The sequence below is a fragment of the Hordeum vulgare genome, chromosome 1H (genome assembly GCF_904849725.1).
Source record: "Hordeum vulgare subsp. vulgare chromosome 1H, MorexV3_pseudomolecules_assembly, whole genome shotgun sequence".
NCBI lineage: Eukaryota > Viridiplantae > Streptophyta > Magnoliopsida > Poales > Poaceae > Hordeum > Hordeum vulgare.
The window spans coordinates 24,243,262-24,263,012 of NC_058518.1; the positions used below are offsets into that span (position 1 = coordinate 24,243,262).

Genomic DNA, 19,751 nt, shown 5'->3' on the forward strand with positions numbered 1-19,751 from the left:
GGGTTCATCAACGAATAAGTTCAATCAGATTTGGCGTTCTCGTATCCCTCTAAGATTAAAATCTTCTTGTGGCAAGCCTTCAGGGGCCGGCTTTCGGTGGCGGATCAGATCCGAAAACGCAATGGCCCGGATTCGGATCGTTGCGCCCTGTGTGAGGAGTTGGAAGACATCGATATCTTTTTCCATTGTGTCTTGGCTAAAATTATTTGGTGTTACTTTTGATCGTGGCTTCATGTTTCTTGGGCCCCCTATTTCCTTCTCTGACCTACGGACTTTAGCAACACCTTTGGTGGGGGCCACACAACATCTGTTTTGGATTGGGTTTGCGGCGGTCTATTGGGCATTATGGAACACCAGGAACAAGTTTACCATTGAACATATCTTTCCGTCCAAACATGTTGATTGCTTATATAATGCTTGTCGTGGGTATAAGCCTGACAGTAGAAGTGTAGGGTACGAATGAGATGGGCAGAGTCCTAGCTACGGCGAGGTTGTATGAGTTCAGGCCCCTCTGCGGTGGAGGTAACAGCCCTACGTCTCAGTGCTCTCGGAGCTTGTTACCGAGTGTGATATGGAATACAATGATTTGCTAACCCTTTTACCAGTGGGGGAGGGCGGCTTATATAGTGTGCGCTGCCCTCCACAACGGTTCGGATTCAGGGGTGGAGTAGTGGCGATTGAATGCGTACGTTACAGGTAACAAATGCTCTAAATGCTAATAAATGCACCCGGAAACGTACGGCAGTTTCCCTCCACAGAGGTTACGATGTACCGAGTGTATCCAGTCGGTTGGCCTGGTGCCCTCCGAATGCTAGTCTCCGACTGGATGATTCTGGGCCTGTTACCGACTGGATGATGGGGACTCCTTAATTCAGTCGGGGAAGACCTAGGGTCCTGTCCTTTGTGTGGGGTAGTCCTTGGGTAGGACATGTACGACAGGCCTATGACCCTACCCTAGGACTATGCCCCATAATTAGTCCCCGAATGGATCGGGGTTGAAACGCCGAAGCGGTGCTTGAGGTTCAGACCCGACTAGACTAGGTCCAGCTGGGGCGTTGCTTGCCTCTATCCATTTTATCTTTCCTGACCAGCGGTCCGAGTGGAAGTGTTTGCGAAACAGACTGTCGGGAACCGAGTGCTTCTGCGGCATCTTTTGACGCGACCGGTCAACTGACAGCAGCGGATTTTCTGGGATCTCAAATTTTCGGGTTCCGCGCGCTCAGCGGGGATGACGCCAGCGCGCTCGAGTAGCGCCTGACGCCTCGATTCTCGCACCTCCAACTCCTCCACTGATATCGCCGCGGCCGGTCGGGTGGATAAGATTTCGGGCCCATTCGCCAGTGACCCAGTCGGCGCTCTATTTAACTCTGGGCGACGAGACTCCTCGGTTACGCTCGCCGAATCTTTCGCTCTCGCCCGCTCCGTCTTCCTCGCCACCCCCTGCGCTTATACACTCCTTCCTTCTCCTCCTTCTCGAGGGCTCGCCGTCGCCTCCATGACCAAAGGTCAGACCAGCAAGATGGAGGCGAGGAAGAAGAAGAACAAGGCGGCGGCTGCTCAACAGCGGCAGCGGCCGTTGCCGGCGGGGTGGATCCAAGGAGACTTCCTCCCCTCCACGGTCACGGAGGGAGATCTGCTGGAGCTGGTGGAGCACGGAATGCTCGTGCATAAGTCCTGGAGGCTGCCGGCGGATGACGAGGTCGAGCCGGCGCCTCGGGAGGGGGAGCGCGTCCTGCTCCTCAGCCATGTTCACAGAGGTTTTTCTTTGCCCCCGCACCCCTTCTTTAAAGGCATCATGAATCACTTCGGAGCTCAACTCCATCACTTTCCTCCGAATGCCATCGCCCATCTTTCTGCCTTTATCGTTTTGTGCGAGTGCTTTATCGGTTGCCCCTCCCATTGGGGTTTGTTCAAACACATTTTCTCTGCCCGTTCCCAAACCATCAAACGTCTTAGTCAGTCGGACGATAAGACGCACCTCCTCCAACTCTGTGGGGGTTTAGGGTTCCAGAAGAAGAGTCGGAGCAGCTATCCTGCTCTCCAGTTGAGTGAGTCGGTTAGGAACTGGCAGTCGACGTGGTTCTACTGCCAGGACATCGCCTGTCCGAATGCATCGACTGGGCTGCCTCCGTTTAGTCTAGACCGTCCCGCTCCGCCTAAGCAACTCGCGCTCTCGAAGGCCGAGAAGAACGACATCCAGCCTTTGGTTGAGGCACTCATGGATGTTGTCAGGAGGGGGGTCACTGGTATAGACCTGCTGGAAGTCTTCCTTGGTCGGCGGATCCAGCCGCTGCAGGCCCGCGACCACGCTATGTGGCACTACACAGGGCCCGAGGATTCCACTCGGACCAACGTGGTGGGCGTACCCGAGGAGAGGGTGACCTCGTGGGTGCTCCAAATCACGGGTCCTTGTGAGAACCCCAAAGGAGCCCGCCGAGTGACGCCCTACAGCGCGGACCACCCTCCACTGAATCAGGTGAGTAGCATTAGCCAAGTGCATTGAACTGTCTTGATTCCAGTCGTTTACTTATATCTCCGTGTGATGCCTAATGTTTCCGACTGAACTTCATGCAGGCGTGGACCAACTGGTTCTCCCCCGTCTCCAATGGGAATCCGGAGGAGGAAGAGGAGGAAGGCAGCTAGGAGGGGAGCGTGGAGAGCGCCGAATACGTCTCCGACAACGGGGAGTCGGAGGAGGAGGACAGCGATGAAGAGGAAGAGGATGAAGAGCAAGACTCGCCACCTCCACGACCAGAGCATCGGACAAAGCGCCGACACGAGCCCGCCGTCCCTTCTGCTCCTCCTGCGTCGTCGAGTGCTCCGCCTGCTGCTCCGGTGGTCCCGAGTGTTCGAGGCACCAAGAGGGCCAGGGACGCCGCCGCTGAACCCGCAGGTCAGTCTTCCAGGGCGCCCAAGCCGAGTGGGCCCAAGCCTCGTAAGGCTCTGCCGCGAATGAGGGTCGCTATCCCTGTCACCTCCACGTAAGTGAATCTAGCTTTCGGCTCTTTCTGTTATCCGAGTGAACCCCTGTTTACGAGTTGAATGGATTTCACTTGACAGGGTCGCTACCTCTGCAACCTCTCCGGTTCGCCAAGGGGACGACCCCATGGACACGGACAACGTCGTTTCGTCCCAGCCAGGTGTGTTGTAGGAGAGTCGGGTGTTTTGTCCCCACAGACTGCGCCATTCTTTCTTTTTCTAAGACGTCATGTCATTTGGCTTGTCAGGGGCGATTTGCCTTAGCTCTTTCAACGTTGTCGGGTGTTGGACCTTGGGAATAAGTATGATACTGGTATAATTAACACCCGAGGGCATCTGTCCAGTCTCGAAAAACCGATGCACTGCTAGCACAATATCCTCCTTGAGACAGCCCCAGTTTCGTTGGAAGAACCTAGCTGAAAAACCATCCGGACCTGGCGCTTTTAACGGACCGATTTGGAATAGTGCATCTGAAATTTCCTGATCTGAAAACGGGGCTAACAAACGATCATTTGTTTCACGGGATACTTTTGGCAAGAGGGTATCCAGAACGGGAACCGGATTCAGAGTTGGATCCTTAGTATATAACTCCTTAAAGTATGATGCAGCCATACGTTCCATCTCCGTAGGAGAATGACACCAGGATCCGTCCTCCTTTTGAAGCCTACGGATGTTGTTTCTTCTTGCCCTCCAAACAGCTTGACGGTGAAAGTATTTCGTGTTACGGTCCCCTTCCTTCAGCCACGAGATGCGGCTACGTTGCAACCACATCATCTCCTCTCGGTACAGAAGCTCATCAAGGTTTTGCATTTTCATACGAATTCGCAGTCGGTCAGCATTGGCAAGTTGGAGGTGCTCAAGCTCTTTTCGCAAATCCTCGATCTGTTTCTCCACATGCCCAAAGTTTTCTTTGCTCCATTTACGTAGGGCAGTCATGACCGAGCTTAGTGAAGTCGCCACATTGCCCAAATCGCCTCCAGACCGTGCCGTAGCCCATGCTTTTGAAATAAACTCCGAGAGTTTCTTGTCGCGTTCCCACATAATCTCATACTTTGGAGTCCCCTTGCGGCGACGATCCTCGGATGAGTCCAGGAACAACATGATAGGGCAATGATCTAATCTCGGGGAGACAAGGTGTTGTACCCTAGCATACGAGAATAACTCTCTCCATTCTTCACAGGCACATGCACGGTCCAGGCGGACACGGACATTACCCTGTCCTTGTTGCCCGTTGTCAAACGTATAGGGCACTCCGGCAAAACCTAAATCCACCACTTCACACAGCTGCAAAGCATCCCTAAATGCCACCATCTGGTTCTCAGCCCTGCTAGTACGGGAGAAGTGTTCATGCTGCCACATAGCTTCGTTAAAATTACCACCTAACACCCATGGAAGGGACGATGTGCTCTTTAGTCTCACGAGGTGATCCCACATACGTTCACGGTGCTCGACCCTGGGTTCACCATACACAAATGTAGACCGCCAACTTTTCCCCACTCCTTGATCTAGAACAACCACATCAATAAACCTGCTGCATGATTCGAGTACTCTCACTGTTAGTGATTCATCCCAAAATAGAGCAAGACCTCCTCCACGGCCATCGGAGTCGACACCACAGAAGCCTTTCAGCCCTAATTTCCATCTCAAACCCTCAACTTGTGCACTTGGCTGTCTCATTTCCGCAAGAAACACCAAGCGAGGGGAATGGGCTTTTACAAGAGCCCTTACTTCGCGAACTGTCCGGCGGTTCCCCACCCCCCGGCAGTTCCAGAACAAGTGACTCATTGGGACGGGTGGCACTCCTCATCGGAGCCCGCCAAGTTTGAAGCAGAATTTATAGTCTCAGTACCCACCTTTGCACGTTTACTACACCCAGCGACAGTAGGTTCTTCGAGGGCGTCCAAGGGTTTATCAGTCAACATCATGATCCCGTCCCCAGGGGAGATAACCTCCTCAGCATCTAGTATAGCAGCAGCCTTAGTAACCATCAATCTCTTCCGTGAAAGCTTGTCAAGCTCCATGTCGCTTAGCTGGTCCATCAGGAGAGGGCTAGGGTTTTGCTGTTCATGAACTATCCCTTGAGGAGTAGTTTCTTGTGTTGCCGCGGCCGAGTTTTGGGGAGTTTTGTTATCTTGTGGGTATACCCGCTCCGATCGGGCACGGACCGGCCGATCCGCGTACAGATAGGCACCAAACTTTAGATCCTTCTCTGCGAACACCCCATCACCACATTCTTTATGGTCATGACCTATTACACCACATGCACTGCAGAATCTGGCTAGTTTTTCATATCGAACAACAAAGATGTGGCGGACTTTTTCCTTGACAATGCTCATAAATTTGGTTAATGGCTTTCGGATGTCATGGTTAATTCTCACACGCACATAGTCTCCTCTAGAATTCCCATTGATCCGAGTCTCAAGAACCTCCCCCGCAGACCGCAGCAGTTTGACAATCAGATCATGCCTGCAATAGCCATCCGGCAACTTGTGAATTTGTAACCAGATGGGCATCTTGATCATCGGCACGTCCTCTGCCCGTGTGAATCCATCATACGGAGCAAGCAGAACAGCCATGTTGCGAAAGAGCCAAGGCCCCTGTTGCATGATACGATCCCAATCACCCAGACAGTAGACCTGCACTACGAACAGATTGGGTCCGATGGGACGGAATCGAACTTGTTGTGAGCAGTTCCAAGTTGCTCGCATATCTTTGTAGAACGCGGTTTGGCTAAACAGTTTGGAAGTATGAACCCTAGCAAGAGCAATCCAGCGGATTTCCTCCAGAAGTTCAGGAGCCTCCTCCTCCACAACGACATCGTCGAACTCATCTTCGTGGAGATCAAGCTTCTCGAAAAAATCACCAAGGTCGTCCTCCTTTCCCTGGGAATTGCCGATGAAAGCGACGGACGGTGTAGTTGCCATCGTTATCGCATGTAAGATCGAAAACGCGATCCACTGGGGCACCAGAGGGAACGCTGCACAGCCGAAGGGAAGGCGGGTGGCGCGAGGGTGGAGGGCGGGTAGCGCAAGGTGGAAGGCGATGGATGGTGGGGGCAGCAGCGGATTCTCGCCGGGGTGCCGGCACAGGTGGACTTACGACGGGGAGTCGTCGTAAGGAGTCGGGAACCCTAGCCTACGCTAGGGGAGGTTATGAATGATTGCTCTTCAGGTTGTTAAGAGCATCTCCAACCGCCCACCAGGATACCCCCCGACAACTTTTTAGGCTCGGGGACGCTTTTTCGGCGAAAAACAGCCCAGCCACGCCCCCAGCGTCCCCCCCCCCTCCTCTTAGGGCGTTAAAATAGCACCAACAAATTCATGCGAAAACAAACGCGCAGGGGGGGCTTGGGGGTGTTGACGGAAGTTTTGGCGAATCGTGTCTCTCCGCATGTCTTTTTTTGAACCACTTAATCATTTTCTTCACAGACTTTTGGTTGGGATGGGGTGTAGCTGAAAAGATGCCCTCCTCATGCACTCCTATTTCGACCGGATGAAGCATTTGGCCCCCGAAAACACCAATTTTTTTGATTCGGTGGTGTTCTTGGAGGCTTCAACGGCTGGAGATGCCCTAACACCTATATTGTCAACTATCTTCATGTACTCTGATAAACTCCTCCTCTGGCTTGACGTGTTCGATGCATAATTCTCATATTGTGTTCTCTTCTTCATTCCTGAATCTCCTCGATGAACTGGTAATTTGTTGAATGCAGTAGTCTAGCTTTCACTCTTTACCAATTCAACACCAAGCATTTCGCTACTGGCCATAGGATCTTTTCTGCAGGTCATAGATCGGCCCTGCCATTATCGGCGTCGGTCTAATGCTTCTCCAGCACTTTGCAGGGATCAACAGGATCCTGTTTCTATGCCAGTGTTAAAACTTTGTGTTCTTTTTCCTCTGTCTGCAGATTTCAGATTTGGACTCTTCGCCCGGACTATTATGTAAGGTAAACTTTTATTGCATTGCACTCCAAGCTGCTAGTGCTTTTTATGCCCGTCTTTTAATTACTCCCTCTGTAAAAAAAATGTAAGAAGTGTTTAGATCATTATTTTAGTAATCTAAACGCTTTTATATTTCTTTACCAAGGAAGTACTTTTGTATGAAAACTTCATCAAATGACATAGATTCACGGGATATTCCGGGAGCAAGTCGAGTCATCACACGTTGCATTGCTCAAAGCTGACTTAGACAGTAACTTCTTGTCCATGCTAAATCCTTCTGTAGAACTGAAACATGTCTACACTTACAGTTCTTCTGTATAACTGAAACATATCTACAATTACAGTTCTTTTTTTTGTATAAACACAACGTGCGTGTTTGGTAACCTGCACGGAGTGTGCATGAGCCTAAAAGTTTCCTTTCCGACCCATTTTTTACTGTTTGATAGAGTATATGGGGCTGAAGAGAGCATGCATCAACTGATGCAAAAAAAAAAAAAAAAAAAGAGCATCGGCATAGCTGACCCAGCACCCCCGCGGAGGCGAGCTGAGGAGAGCATAGCTACCTCCATCCACCCTGGTCACCTCGCCTCGCCTATCCCGAGCCCTAGCGACAGCCCCGGCGGCCTTACCCTCGCCCAGTCACGCCCCTCCCGAGCCCCGACAGCAGCCTCACTCGCTCCCCACCGCGCCCCTCCCGAGCCTCGGCGGCCTCACCCTCGCCCAGTCGCGCCGCGCCCCTCCCAAGCCCCGACGACAACCTCGCTCGCTCCCCGCAGCGCCCCTCCCGAGCTCTGACAGCCTCACCCTCGCCCCGTCGCGCACCTTCAAAGCCCTGATGACGGCCTTGCCTCGCCCCTCCTGAGCCCCAACAGCAGCCTTGCTCGTGCCTCGCCGCGCCCCTCTTGAGCCTCGACAGCGGCCTCGCCCGTGCCACGTCGCACACCAACGGCCTCACCCTCTCCCCTCGCCCCTGCTCTTCCTCCCTCGCAGTGCACCTCTTCCTCCTCCCTCTTTCTACCAAACAAAGTCTCATCTCAACATGTATCAACACATACATTACTATCAAACAACAACAAATGCATCTACTCAACATGTTCAGACTTAGCATGTTTCAAAAGGGAACAACTATGTTGGAATGGGAACAGCTACCAAATACACCCAATGATGCTTACGCACGCACATCTCTATAAACTGAGAAATTGGTTGTTACATTGACATGGTCAATCGGATTGGACGCAGACATTCCGCCGTTGCCAAATCTACATCGGACCCCTATCGTTTTTGTCTAATACATGAATCATCCAGGGACATCTCACTGATATGCAAATCCAGCAGGAACATTCTTCTCCTTCGCCTTGAGATCTTGCTGGAACATGCTTCTTTGCCTCTGTTTGTGCCCTGGCTATTCTGTTCATTGTGAAGAACGTGCCAGAGACAAAAGGCAAGACCGTGGAAGAGATTCAGGCTTCAATAAACTGTTGCACATGAGTGGTGTGAAGAAAGTTAGATGACGCATTCTCTTTGGCTGCATAATTGTACGAAACGTGCATCAAATCTGTAACGAAGATGTGTATCAGGGCAGCTAAAAAGTGCAGAAGGTTTCCAAGTTGCCTCCTCTTTCTATTAGATTTACCAAAACCGTATGATATAGTCCAACTAAAGTGAGTTAATTTCCGTCTGCTGATGCCATCAGCTGAGAGCAAGCAATTACAAAGCAGGAAAGGCACAGTGCTAAGCATCAGATAGGGTAATGTAAAGCAGCAGGAAGATTATGAGGTACAGTAAAGTTGTGACCAATCAGATTAAAAAGAACCGTTTCACAGTACCAGATATACAAGAAATAACAGAAAAATCCCCAGTAACTTTCAGGTGACACACCTGATAATTTAAACCATGAGTGGCTTAGCCATCAGCAGGCATCTGCTCTTCCTCAAGCTCCATTTTACATATGAAGCACTCCCTCTCAAAAATCAGGAACTCCTGAGTAAGAAATTTAAGACATTTGCTGATATCAGGAAAGATCTGCACTGCAGTTATTAGATGAACAAACTAAAGAAGGTAAGATCTGCACTGCAGTTATTAGATGAACAAACTAAAGAAGGTAAAGTAACCTGTAACTGCTGCTGGCTGAACAAGTGCATCATCCCAGAATCTGATGAAGCAACTAACTCGATAAGTTTATCACAATGGTCTAGAGAATCGCCAGCTTCGGAAAGGGAGATGGATGCCTGTAAAATATTAGCATCAGATATCAATATAGCATATGTGTACTGAAACAGCAAAACAGCAACCATTTCGTCTATATTCGGTGTAGTAGGGCAGATACTTGTAGAATCTATGTACAAGATCACCTGCATGGATCGTAGAATTGTTTCTGGCAGGCAGCATCTTCGGCAAAGCCCTCGAATGATATAAGCAGCAGTACTTTCAACCGAACCATGACAATCAGAATACCAAGCATCAAGTCGTGAAATTTCCATTGAAACTCCAGGTTGAAAACGATTGAGTTCACCTGCCAAAATAAATTATCCATATAACTATAACACAAACGAATATTTGCATTAAAAAAGAACTGAAGCATACTATTGTTCTAAATTTTAGAAACCTTTAAAGCCAGCAGCCATAATTGCAGCAAGAAGACCTCCATCATTGGCTTCATGAAGCCCAAATCCATCACCTTCTGTTGCTAAGCAACGGAGCGCAACTTCAATACAGCAAGGATCTTTAGACGAGACCTTAACTTCCACCTGTCCATGAATTGTACAGTCAGAAGTTGCAGAAGCAACCATGACAAGCAATAACTAGAAATTGAAATGTAAGCTTTAATAATCCTTAATAAACACAAAGACATGGTCTGTAATGTACAACGAGCTACAGGCAAACGCTTCATATTATATCTTGAAGCATAATATGCATATGGCCTTCAGGAGAAGAGAGATGGAGTCAACCTTCAGCTGCCGATGCAGCACATCCCCTTCGCTGACAGTTGAATAAAGTGCACTAGTCAGAGCCGTGCATGATGTTGCATCTGGTGTCATGCATTCCCCAGAAGGTAGACAGAGTATTGCTGTTGCATGCAACTCAAGGAAAACAAGCTCTGACGACTCAAATGGGCTTGTCTCGATAGCATTTAACCATGGTCTCTCTTCCCCTGATTACAGAAAACCAGAATATATAAAATAATGGCAACAAATTCACCACCGTATACTTTCACAAGTTTAGCAATTTAAAAAGCACATTTGTAGGCTAAAGGGCCATGTTGATACAAACATTTATTTGTTTTCAAGAAAAGAGGTTTGTGTCTCCATGAAAGTTTATTACTTACTTTCTAATAACAAGAATGCTAACTCCAGAGTTTGTATCGCTGCAGCAACAGCTTGATCCTTTTCTTCTGCCGAAAGCATTTCAGGGGGGACGGAATAATTCTCCATCTCACATCTAAGCCAACCCCGGTATGTTGCATCCAGGGAGTAATATTCGTGCTGTCCCCACCACAACAGCAATTACTTTGTCAAGAATACCAAGGTACTGACTAAACTCTAAGTGGAAATTCCAGTACTGAAAGCATCAAGAGAAGAAGCACAACACATTAGGACAAAAACGAGATCTTACCCAATCTTCAAACTCTTCTAAGTTATCAGAAACCTCTTGATCTTCCAGCGAAAATAAATTTTCCTTTTGTTTCAATGGTTCAGCAAGGATGGCAAGCAACTTATGTGGTCCTACTGGTAGGTCAGGGACTCTCCTCATTGATATTAAGGAAAACTCTCTGAATAGTGTGTTGCTGATCATAAAGAAATTGATGGTAAGTTACAATGCTACGAAGTATAAAGGAGGATAAATATCATTATTTCATCAACCAGAATAAGTTCCAGGCTCACAAAGTGAGAAAAATAAATGAGTACTGTTTTAGCGATCAAAGATGAATCAATGGTAAAGAAGAAAAGACAAATGAGTACTGTTTACTGATATATTTCAGCAACAAACATACGGACGGAGTGCAATAAGAGGATAAATGTTTCCAAGACCATGCAGGAGGGCTGCATGTATGACTAGCAAAGTTTTCTCTGGCACAAGAACAAATTAGATGTAGTTACCTATGCATCAATGCCCGTATCAGAAGTTTCCCTGTGATCATCTCAAAGCCTGGAATTGAGGATGGTGGTGTGAAGCAAAGCCACTGAATGATCATTGCCTTCTGAAGTGCTTGCAGGTGATGCTGTTCCGCGACATCAGAAAAATCTTCATTGTACTGATGGAGTTTTATTTCTCGAGACCTTGAAAGAACCCTGCACTAAATTAAAATCTTGTCAGAACATGTCCACAAATAAAGATAAGTTAAATATGTGAAATTTGGTGTATTCCATTGTTATATGTATCCCCACAATCACCGAACCTCTCAAGTATCTCTTCAAAACAAGCCTTGGATGCATCTCCAGAGGAGAATGGCAGATACTCCACAGCAGAGAGGAAAAGCTTGTACATGGTATGCAAGCTGTTGCAGGAAAAAAAGAAGGTGTGATGCCAGCTAACCGCAGTCTTGGAAGCAAAACAAACCATCAGCAGTAACACATTTGAGAACATTTCAGTGTGAAAGAACAACATTCCCAGCACAAATTTTTATGGGTAAACATAAAAGGTTGAACATGCAAGTATTGTACTTATAATTTATATGGATTTGTCATAATCTAAGACTAAAGGGGGCTGCACCGAAGACACATAGCTCACAAACTAAAATCTACAAGTAAAAATTATATAACAAACATGAAAAGTCAATAACAGGTACATCATGCACTAATATGTCACACAAGATTACAGAATACTAATATACATTACATTTCCCAGATTGCAAAAACATAAACAGGTATAATCACATGAAGTAATACCTGCTATTTAACCTTAGTTCCATCATGTCCACAAACAAATCAATGCAAACATCACGTTCAAGCTGAGAGGCATATACTCCAACCAACTCTTCCTGCCCCTCTGAAAACAAGTACCTCACGTACCTGGAAATAATCATTAGCTTTTCCTGCTGTGAAGATTAAGAAACAGGCAACGTACCAACATAATATGGAGAAAATAGGAATAAAAGATGCATCTGACGATCAATGACCAAGTTTAACCTTTAGTTAAAAGAATAATAGAAGTGACCCAACAAAAAGAAAGAAAGCTACGTATGCAACTGAATACCATAATAAAATTATATTAACCTCCACCAAAAAGACCGTTTTTTTACCAAACAGCTCCCATTTTAACATGACATTACTCCAAAAGGCTAAAAAGGCTGAAAGCCACACAACGATTAGTAAACAATACTTACATGTTGATGATGAGATCACCGACAGTAACCAGCTTTTCCTCAAACTCATCTTCCATTTCATTGCTGAGAAGGTATCTCAAAACAAGAACAATATGTGCCCCAAAACGTATCATGTCGGAATCATCACGGGGCCTAATTGGACTAAGAAGTTACTCAAAAGTTATATAATAAAGCAAAATTAAATATTGGGGTTATCTCCACTAAAATCATAAAAGCAATACCTTGAGACATTTTGACCCTCTTCGATGGAAGACAACCATGACCATAGAAGGTCAAGAAGATGAGCTAAATTTCCACTCATGAGATTCATCTACCAGATAAGTAAACATGAAATGGTTAGGCAAGTGAACGATGGTAAATTCAATTGTACAGCTATTGGAGAACTCCATTTACATGGAAAGTGGTTCAAGTATTTGTGCTTATCCAGTTAATAGCATGAGTCACCAGAATGTTTGATTGAGTCACAAAAATGTTGCAAAATACAGATTTAGTAGAACGGTAACTAAGATAATGTTTAAATACTTGGTTTTCAGAACAATCATCTACAAAATCAGAAAACATGTCTAAACTAGTCATCAAACTGGCAAATAGTATATTAGCTGCAAATTACTGCCTGTTTCCAGTTATCTAATGTCCAGTAAATTATCCAGCTATACTAGAAAACATCAAATGAACTTAGTAGAGAAATTGCATATTCTTCACTCTTGGAAATGTATCTTACCTCAATTTGTCGATGCTGCTCCCGACATGCTCGAGAAACAGTTTCATGAACAAGGTCACTGCATCGCAAGGGACACATATAATAAGCAGGCAAGCAGTAGATCTGTGGAAGTACTAAACAATGTTAGTACAGCAGTACCTTGAGTGGAGTTTCTGCAGAAGTGCAGCTATATCACGAGGTTGCTGATCAAGAACATGATATGGCCAATTTTCTGGGCCAAGCTGGGTCCCATTCATCTCATCATCAAACTCTTTCTCTTCTGGTCTGCTGGTTTGATATTGAGATAATTCTATATCCACTTTAACATCTAGCCAGGATTTAGCCATTGCCCAGCAAGCTGACTAAGAGATGGAAGGAAAAAGATGCATCACATGGAGGTAAGAAACCAGCATCAGGGAGAACATCATTGGATCAGATTAGAAAGGCAGGATTAGAAATGAATTGAATAATAAACATACCTCCCATTCAGTACAGATTGGCAAGGTACGCTTCAAGTTACTGCACTGTAAAGCATATACAGCCATCTCATACTGGCCACCATCGTGTTCAGCAATTTTCTGCAAGAGTATTATTAATTTAGAGTTGATTTTTCACAAAAGTATTTAAGTATTGGCAACATATACACACATAACTAATATGAAGACAAAACCATTGTAACATTTACAGAACCGCGTTAAATATAACAGCAAAGCGCAAAGCAGCATAGTTCAACAACACGAGTACAGCACGGGAGTTTACCTCTGAAGCACAATAGGATGCCCATTTCCAAAGACGCCACTGCCGTCCAATACCACTTTCCAGTTCAATTGCTTGTAGTGTTCTAGCATTTCCATTCTTGAGCATGGCCTCCAGGGAAGGAAACAGGTCTACGCCACCGAAGGGGCAAAGAGTGGCAGCTCTCCATGACTGAATATACTTGATGCGTTAGCATCAAGTGGAGGCGATACATCATAAGAAATACATAGGCCTATAAAAGCTGACCAACCTGTCCAGCAGATCGGCACAATTCACATGCCTCTTCTAATCTTCCAGCTCTTAAGAGAGTCCAGATATCTTCTAAAAGCAATTCATCTTGCTTCTGCTTATACATAAAGGAAAGGTGAGTACTGATTTTACTAGAGGCATATTCTAGTTACTTGACCAGAGATGGTTAATGAGAAGAGATCTTTAACAACTGAAAGAGATTAGTCTTCTTTATAGTGATGTCAGTGCTGTAATTGAATTACCTAACCTTGGATAACCTTGGATAACTGTGAAAAATCAACTCTAAATTAATAATACTTAAATTTGAAGGTTAGGTACTGCACAGTTATCCAAGGCACCCTCTGTTAAAGTGAGATTATGAGGTGAAAGATGGCCTATTATCACATAAAGAGTATATAGTTCTGGAAAGGTCAAGTAGAACCAATTAAAAAACATACTTGCAGCATTCTAAATATCATAATAAATTATTTGCAGCTTTATGACAGGATCTTTACACTGTATTCGAAATAGATACCAAATAGCCTACCTTGTCATCAGGAAGAAGTTGGGCTACTTCACGAGTTGGAGCATCGAAATCCACATGCTTCACTATATTAGAATCATTATTCCTTCTCTTTAGGTGCCTCTGTGTACGATGCCAAACACCAGAACTTGGTAGATATGAACCAACATGAGATCCTCTCACCTACAGAACAGAAATATAAAACCACAAGAAATATGTGTACCTGTATCATCAATTTACTCATGAATAGTAAGTTAAAACATCACCTATTTGTTAAATACTCAGTTACTCCATAGCTCATTGTGTGATTAAAACCAAAGCAAGGTCATTCAAGGAAGAAAAATAACTAATGAAATGTAGATGATCAGGATAGATCTTTATGAAAGAGCCATCTACACATGAGATTTACTGCCTCCATCCAGTTTTACTAAGCGTCTTCCATTTTGGCTTTTGACCACAATTACAAGGCACATACTTTCTTCCATATACTTTTGTTCATTTTTCCTCTGTTATGCACCGGTTGCATGCCATTAATGTTTGTTTGCATGAAAACGCCGGAATGACGCTCTTACTGCCCCTGCTCTGGCTGCCCGAGTTCTGATTTCAGTGCCCCAAATGCAGCGCCTGGAGGCAGAGTGACACTTCACATACAAGCATGCAAGTGCCACTGCACATGCATGCATGCATGCATTTCCTTTCACAGATTATTTGATGATGCTGGTGCTATTAGGTGATGGTGGAACAGAGAGCATGAGCAGTTGCATTGGATGTATTGACAAATATTAATTAGGGGCAATTTAGACAATTCTAGTACATTGTAGCTTAATACTTTTCAACTCAAATATTTAAGTTAACATATCGTGGAGAGATGTATCTATTTACTTTGCTAATTCTTTCACTAATGGAATCAATCAATCATGTTCCACTACAGGGCTCACACGTATCAAAGAGGAAATAGGAAAGACTAAAGTCTTACTAAAACATAACATGGTTATCTTACCTTTTTCTCCAAATCAAGACTTTCAGAAGCAAGTCCTTCAAGCCAAAGTACAATCCGCAGACACAATTGTGCTGTAAGATCCGTTGCAACATAGCGGCAAGCCTCCTGATGGGATGTAGTTGGTGACTGTCAACAAAAAAATAATAGATCCTTCAGATAAATCCACATATACAAGCACGAAGTGTAGACAGAAAGAAAAGACTTTAAGACATTCACGATTAGAAATGTAGTTTACCATGAATAGTCCTTCAGGAAGCTCTTCATTTGCTGCAATGTAACACATGGAATTTCATGCACGGTGTCGCAAACAATTTACTTAGAAGAACGTTGTATCATAAGAGTTATTACCTTTCCCATAGAGGTACCAAAGAAGGGACCATGAAGCAGCTTCATCCAGTAATAGTTTTGCTTTTTGCTGCATAAGTTTATCCTCCACCATCCGAATGTTTCCTGTGGCGGCATACCTGAACATTAAAAACAACCCCACATTAGCATCCAAGCTACAGCACAGGCATCTATTACCTTGAAAATAAAGTACTTGGAGCATAATAATTATTCATCTTCACGTGATGAAAAAATTATGATGGTAGTGTATATCAGGAAAGTGTAATGTGGAAAAAAGTTGCATCCAAGAATTGGTCAGCAGTAGAATATGCCAATCATACAAAGTCATATAATGGAGCATTATTACTAGTGTAAGGCAATATAAAACCTTAGTGACTCTGAAGCGTTTCTACATGTCCTCTCAAATTGTAAAATCACGTCTGGGAAGGGCATCAATCCTGCAACAAAAGAACACATCAGTAAACACAAATAATCACAAGGATATAGAAAGATAATATCTGTTCACAGATTTCTGGTAAGCAAACAAAAGTACAGGTTTCTCTATGCTATTAATCTAGTACTCCCTCAAAAAAAATTCTAGTATTCCCTCCATTCCATATTTTTTTGTCGTGGTTTTATGCCAAGTCCTCTGCTCTCAGGGAAAAAAAGGAGAAGGCGCATTTCACTGAAGTTGAGAGCATGACTCAGTCACCTTTTACTTCACTATTCGCTGCTACTTGATGGTTTGTGCAGCTTAGTTTGTGGGAAGCCTTTTTCACTAACTAATTGGTTAGTGAAAACTAAAGAAAACAAAAGGGAACGCAATGGAATGTATCATATACAAACAACGGCTGATAATAATAATAACTACAATGTGTAAATACAAATATTCAAATTAATAACTGTCAGCAACAGAAGAGCATGCTAGATTATAAGCATCACTACCCATACGGCGTTGCTAAACTGACCTTGTATCGCTGAATCAAGAAGGGATGCAAACGTTGTAGAAGTTGTTTCTCCTTCTCGTGGCATATCGTCCTCCAGCTTGACCAGATTCAACGCTGACCTTGCCGCCCTCCTACCTGAACCACCATTCAGCGATGTCCTTTTTGCTGATCCGAACAGTTTCGGTCCATTCAAGCCATCAATGTCAGAATAATCAGCAGCCTCCTGCTTGACGTCTTCAAGTAGTAGACCAGCATTGGGCCGCCTAGGTATGCTGCTTCCATCATGCAACGACCTTGCTTCTGAGAATCTGGAGACTGAGGTCCCCAACATTGGGGAGTCATTTGAAGAAGATAGTCTCTTTCTGAGTAAACCACAAAGGGAAAACAACAAAATCAGCTAGCGTAGCAACTAGTCCCAGTAGAAATACTGAAGTGGCATGTTCTCACATTTCACACAAGTAGGCTACATTAACCCTTGGATGAATGTTTTTGCTACAATAGGTACTGGCATTGAATTGCAGAGACCTTTAATAGCACAAACTGCTCGGACATCGAGCACTTGCAAGCACCGAGGTGGGTGTTCAAATATGGCAATATTAACCCACCAATTGGGTTGTCTGCTTGTCTGGTGTGTTCCTGGACACCAAATAACCGAGCCTGACTCCACAAATCCATCCAATTATATGATGGCATCACGACAGGGCGACTAAAATACTTGAGAAAATGACTAACACGCCGCAATTATCCAACCACAGCGGATATTCTAAAAATGCTGCCAGGGTGGGATGAGCAGTGAGTGGCATATGAGCTGATTCTGCAACGAATAAACCATCTGTACCAAACATCTGAGCGTCAACGACTGAATTCTACCGATTTCCCCACTCACTCTGAATCCATTCAGCGACTCGATTAGCGGCGAGTCAGAGCCACCACGCTCGCCTCGACCGCTCTACCGAACCACCCAGACCAGCCAAAGCCGGCATTCGAGCTCGGGAAGCGGAAGAGGAACCATTCAAACAAAAAAAAAAAACAGCGGAGGAGGAAGAGGGGCGCGCATCATCCCTCACCTGTAGCGGCGGTACTCCTCGCGGAGGCGGGAGGAGTCCGGGTCGAAGTAGCCCGGCGTCGACATTGGCGGAGGGGACGGCGACGGGTCCACCTCCATGGGCCGGCGCGGCGCGGATCCGGAGGGGGTTAGGGTTTTAGAGCCGCCCTCCGCTCTCCAGAACCCTCGACTCCGCTGCGCGGTTCGCAGCCTTGTTCGGCGGCCAGCCTCGCTCCGGCGCCCGCGGTTTTTTGTATCTTCTTCTGCTTTGGGAGATGGAGTTGTGCGGCGGCGGCCGGAGGCGGTGGGGATGGCCGGCGTTGGTGCGGGGAGTCGGGCAGTGGCGGCTGGGGTTAGCTCGTCGCCAGGCCTAAGAGCGATGGATGGCTGAGGAGGGGACTGCGGGCCGAGCGCCGAGACTGTTTGACGTGGCCCACTCCTGGACATCGGCCCAGGTCCATCCACTAGAAGGGACCGAAGAAGGCTGGCCCGTGAAATCCAGGCCAAGAACGCGACCCAAGAGAGAAACGCTGAGGACAAAAGGGCCCGAATCCCCTAATTCTGATGCTGCAGTGTCCCGGCATGGTTTTGGCCTTTTGGGTCCATTGATGTGATTTGTAGGGACCAGAAAGGCACATTTGTGGAGCCTCGGCCATTTGTAAAGCTTTGAGGTATTGTCTTAAAAAAATCTTCCAAAGACCACTCCCATTTTTTCAGCCTCATTGCGATCCTTAAGAAAATCTTCACACATTGTGATAAGTGGCACACTGCATGTGTGCCACTTGTCGCAACATTAAAGTTTTACATTTTTTAGGCTAGTTTATTCAAAATGTTTTACCTCTTAAATTACGTGTCTAAATCTCGAACCGTTTTCACTGTTCGGAAGCAAAAACGTGTCTCTCATGAAAAAATGTGTTTTTTTTCGTTTTCGAGAGACACGGTCCGAGAAGCATAGTCATGTCTCTCGCAAAAGCAAAATCGTGCCTCTAAAGGAAGAAAAAGACAAACACGTGATATTTTGGTTTTCGAGAGGCACAGTCATGCCTCTCGCAAAAGCAAAATCGTGCTTCTCGGGGAAGAAAAAAAGTGTATTTTCGTTTCCAAGAGGTTGTGCCTCTCGCAGAAGCAAATCCGTGTCTCAAGCAAAAGCAAAATGATGCCTCTCGAGAAAGGGAAAAATGCCTTTTTTCGCACGGTTGTGCCTCTCGTCGAAACAAATATGCCTCTCGCAGAATCACAATTGTGCCTCTCAAAGAAGGGAAAACCACGTTTTTTCATTTCCGAGAGGCACGATCATGCCTCTTGCGGAAGCAAAATCATGCCTCTAAAGTAAGAAAAAATGTGTTTATTCACATTTTTTTATTTTTTTTTCTAAAAACCGTGCCTCTGCATGAAGAAAATTGGTGCGAGACTCTCTACGTATTCATTGGGAAGCCTTCAATTTTTTTGTTGCTTGAATCCGCAACACTTTGATCCTATAAACACATTAAATGACCAATGAAATATATACCTTTTCATGTATGTTATTTTAAAATCATGAACATTTTCTCAATTTCATATTTTTCAAATTAACAATCATTTAAAAAAATTGTGAGCATTAAAAAAACCAACTGGAATAATAAAAACAAGGAAGAAAAATAAAGGACATGCTACCAAAAAACTGTCCGAAATATCAATCCATTTTTTCGTCTAATAATGAGGAGGTCAAACAAGCTCCCGTATTCGGGCGACACATTGACGACTTGTTCTGACGGCAGCAGTGGTCCATGACCTTGATGTGATTTTTATTATTTTTGTGACGCTTTGTATTTCCGATGAATCTTTATAATCGATCTGATCCTTTACGTAGAAAAAGACAACATCAAGCAATTCCCAAAGGAAAAAAGGAACATCAAGTAATTGGTGGAGTCATGGTCAAATCAATCAGTTTCAGTCGGTGAACAACCTCGGTGAAACCGTTCGATGGAAGGAGGTGGTATTGGCCT

General features: G+C 45.4%; 1 protein-coding gene across 2 annotated transcripts; it reads right to left on the reverse strand.

The window, feature by feature from the left end:
* Window positions 1–7,976: 7,976 nt before the first annotated feature.
* On the reverse strand, window positions 7,977–18,119 carry LOC123396434 (nuclear pore complex protein NUP107). Of its 2 annotated transcripts, none has more exons than XM_045091445.1 (25): window positions 17,789–18,119; window positions 16,743–17,083; window positions 16,163–16,232; window positions 15,799–15,914; window positions 15,686–15,717; window positions 15,451–15,576; window positions 14,475–14,633; window positions 13,950–14,042; window positions 13,703–13,870; window positions 13,423–13,521; window positions 13,103–13,305; window positions 12,965–13,022; window positions 12,465–12,553; window positions 12,244–12,375; window positions 11,807–11,929; window positions 11,317–11,415; window positions 11,018–11,209; window positions 10,533–10,704; window positions 10,246–10,402; window positions 9,869–10,071; window positions 9,526–9,667; window positions 9,272–9,432; window positions 9,032–9,148; window positions 8,799–8,900; window positions 7,977–8,395 (listed from the first exon to the last, which is right to left on the reverse strand). In XM_045091445.1, the coding sequence occupies exons 1-24, from the start codon at window positions 17,884–17,886 to the stop codon at window positions 8,823–8,825; spliced, it is 3,228 nt and encodes a 1,075-aa protein (XP_044947380.1). In that variant the 5' UTR covers window positions 17,887–18,119; the 3' UTR covers window positions 7,977–8,395; window positions 8,799–8,822. The 2 variants fall into 2 exon arrangements, with proteins under 2 accessions (XP_044947380.1, XP_044947332.1); XM_045091397.1 differs by having other exon boundaries at window positions 12,244–12,384.
* Window positions 18,120–19,751: the final 1,632 nt, after the last annotated feature.

Coding starts and splice junctions, on each gene's coding strand:
- LOC123396434 (XM_045091397.1), bottom strand. CDS start 17,886: ATGGAGGTGGACCCGTCGCCGTCCCCTCCGCCAATGTCGACGCCGGGC. Junction 17,084..17,788: donor GAGGAGTACCGCCGCTACAG/GTGAGGGATGAT, acceptor TGGTTTACTCAG/AAAGAGACTATCTTCTTCAA. Junction 11,930..12,243: donor GGTGATCTCATCATCAACAT/GTAAGTATTGTT, acceptor GATTATTTCCAG/GTACGTGAGGTACTTGTTTT.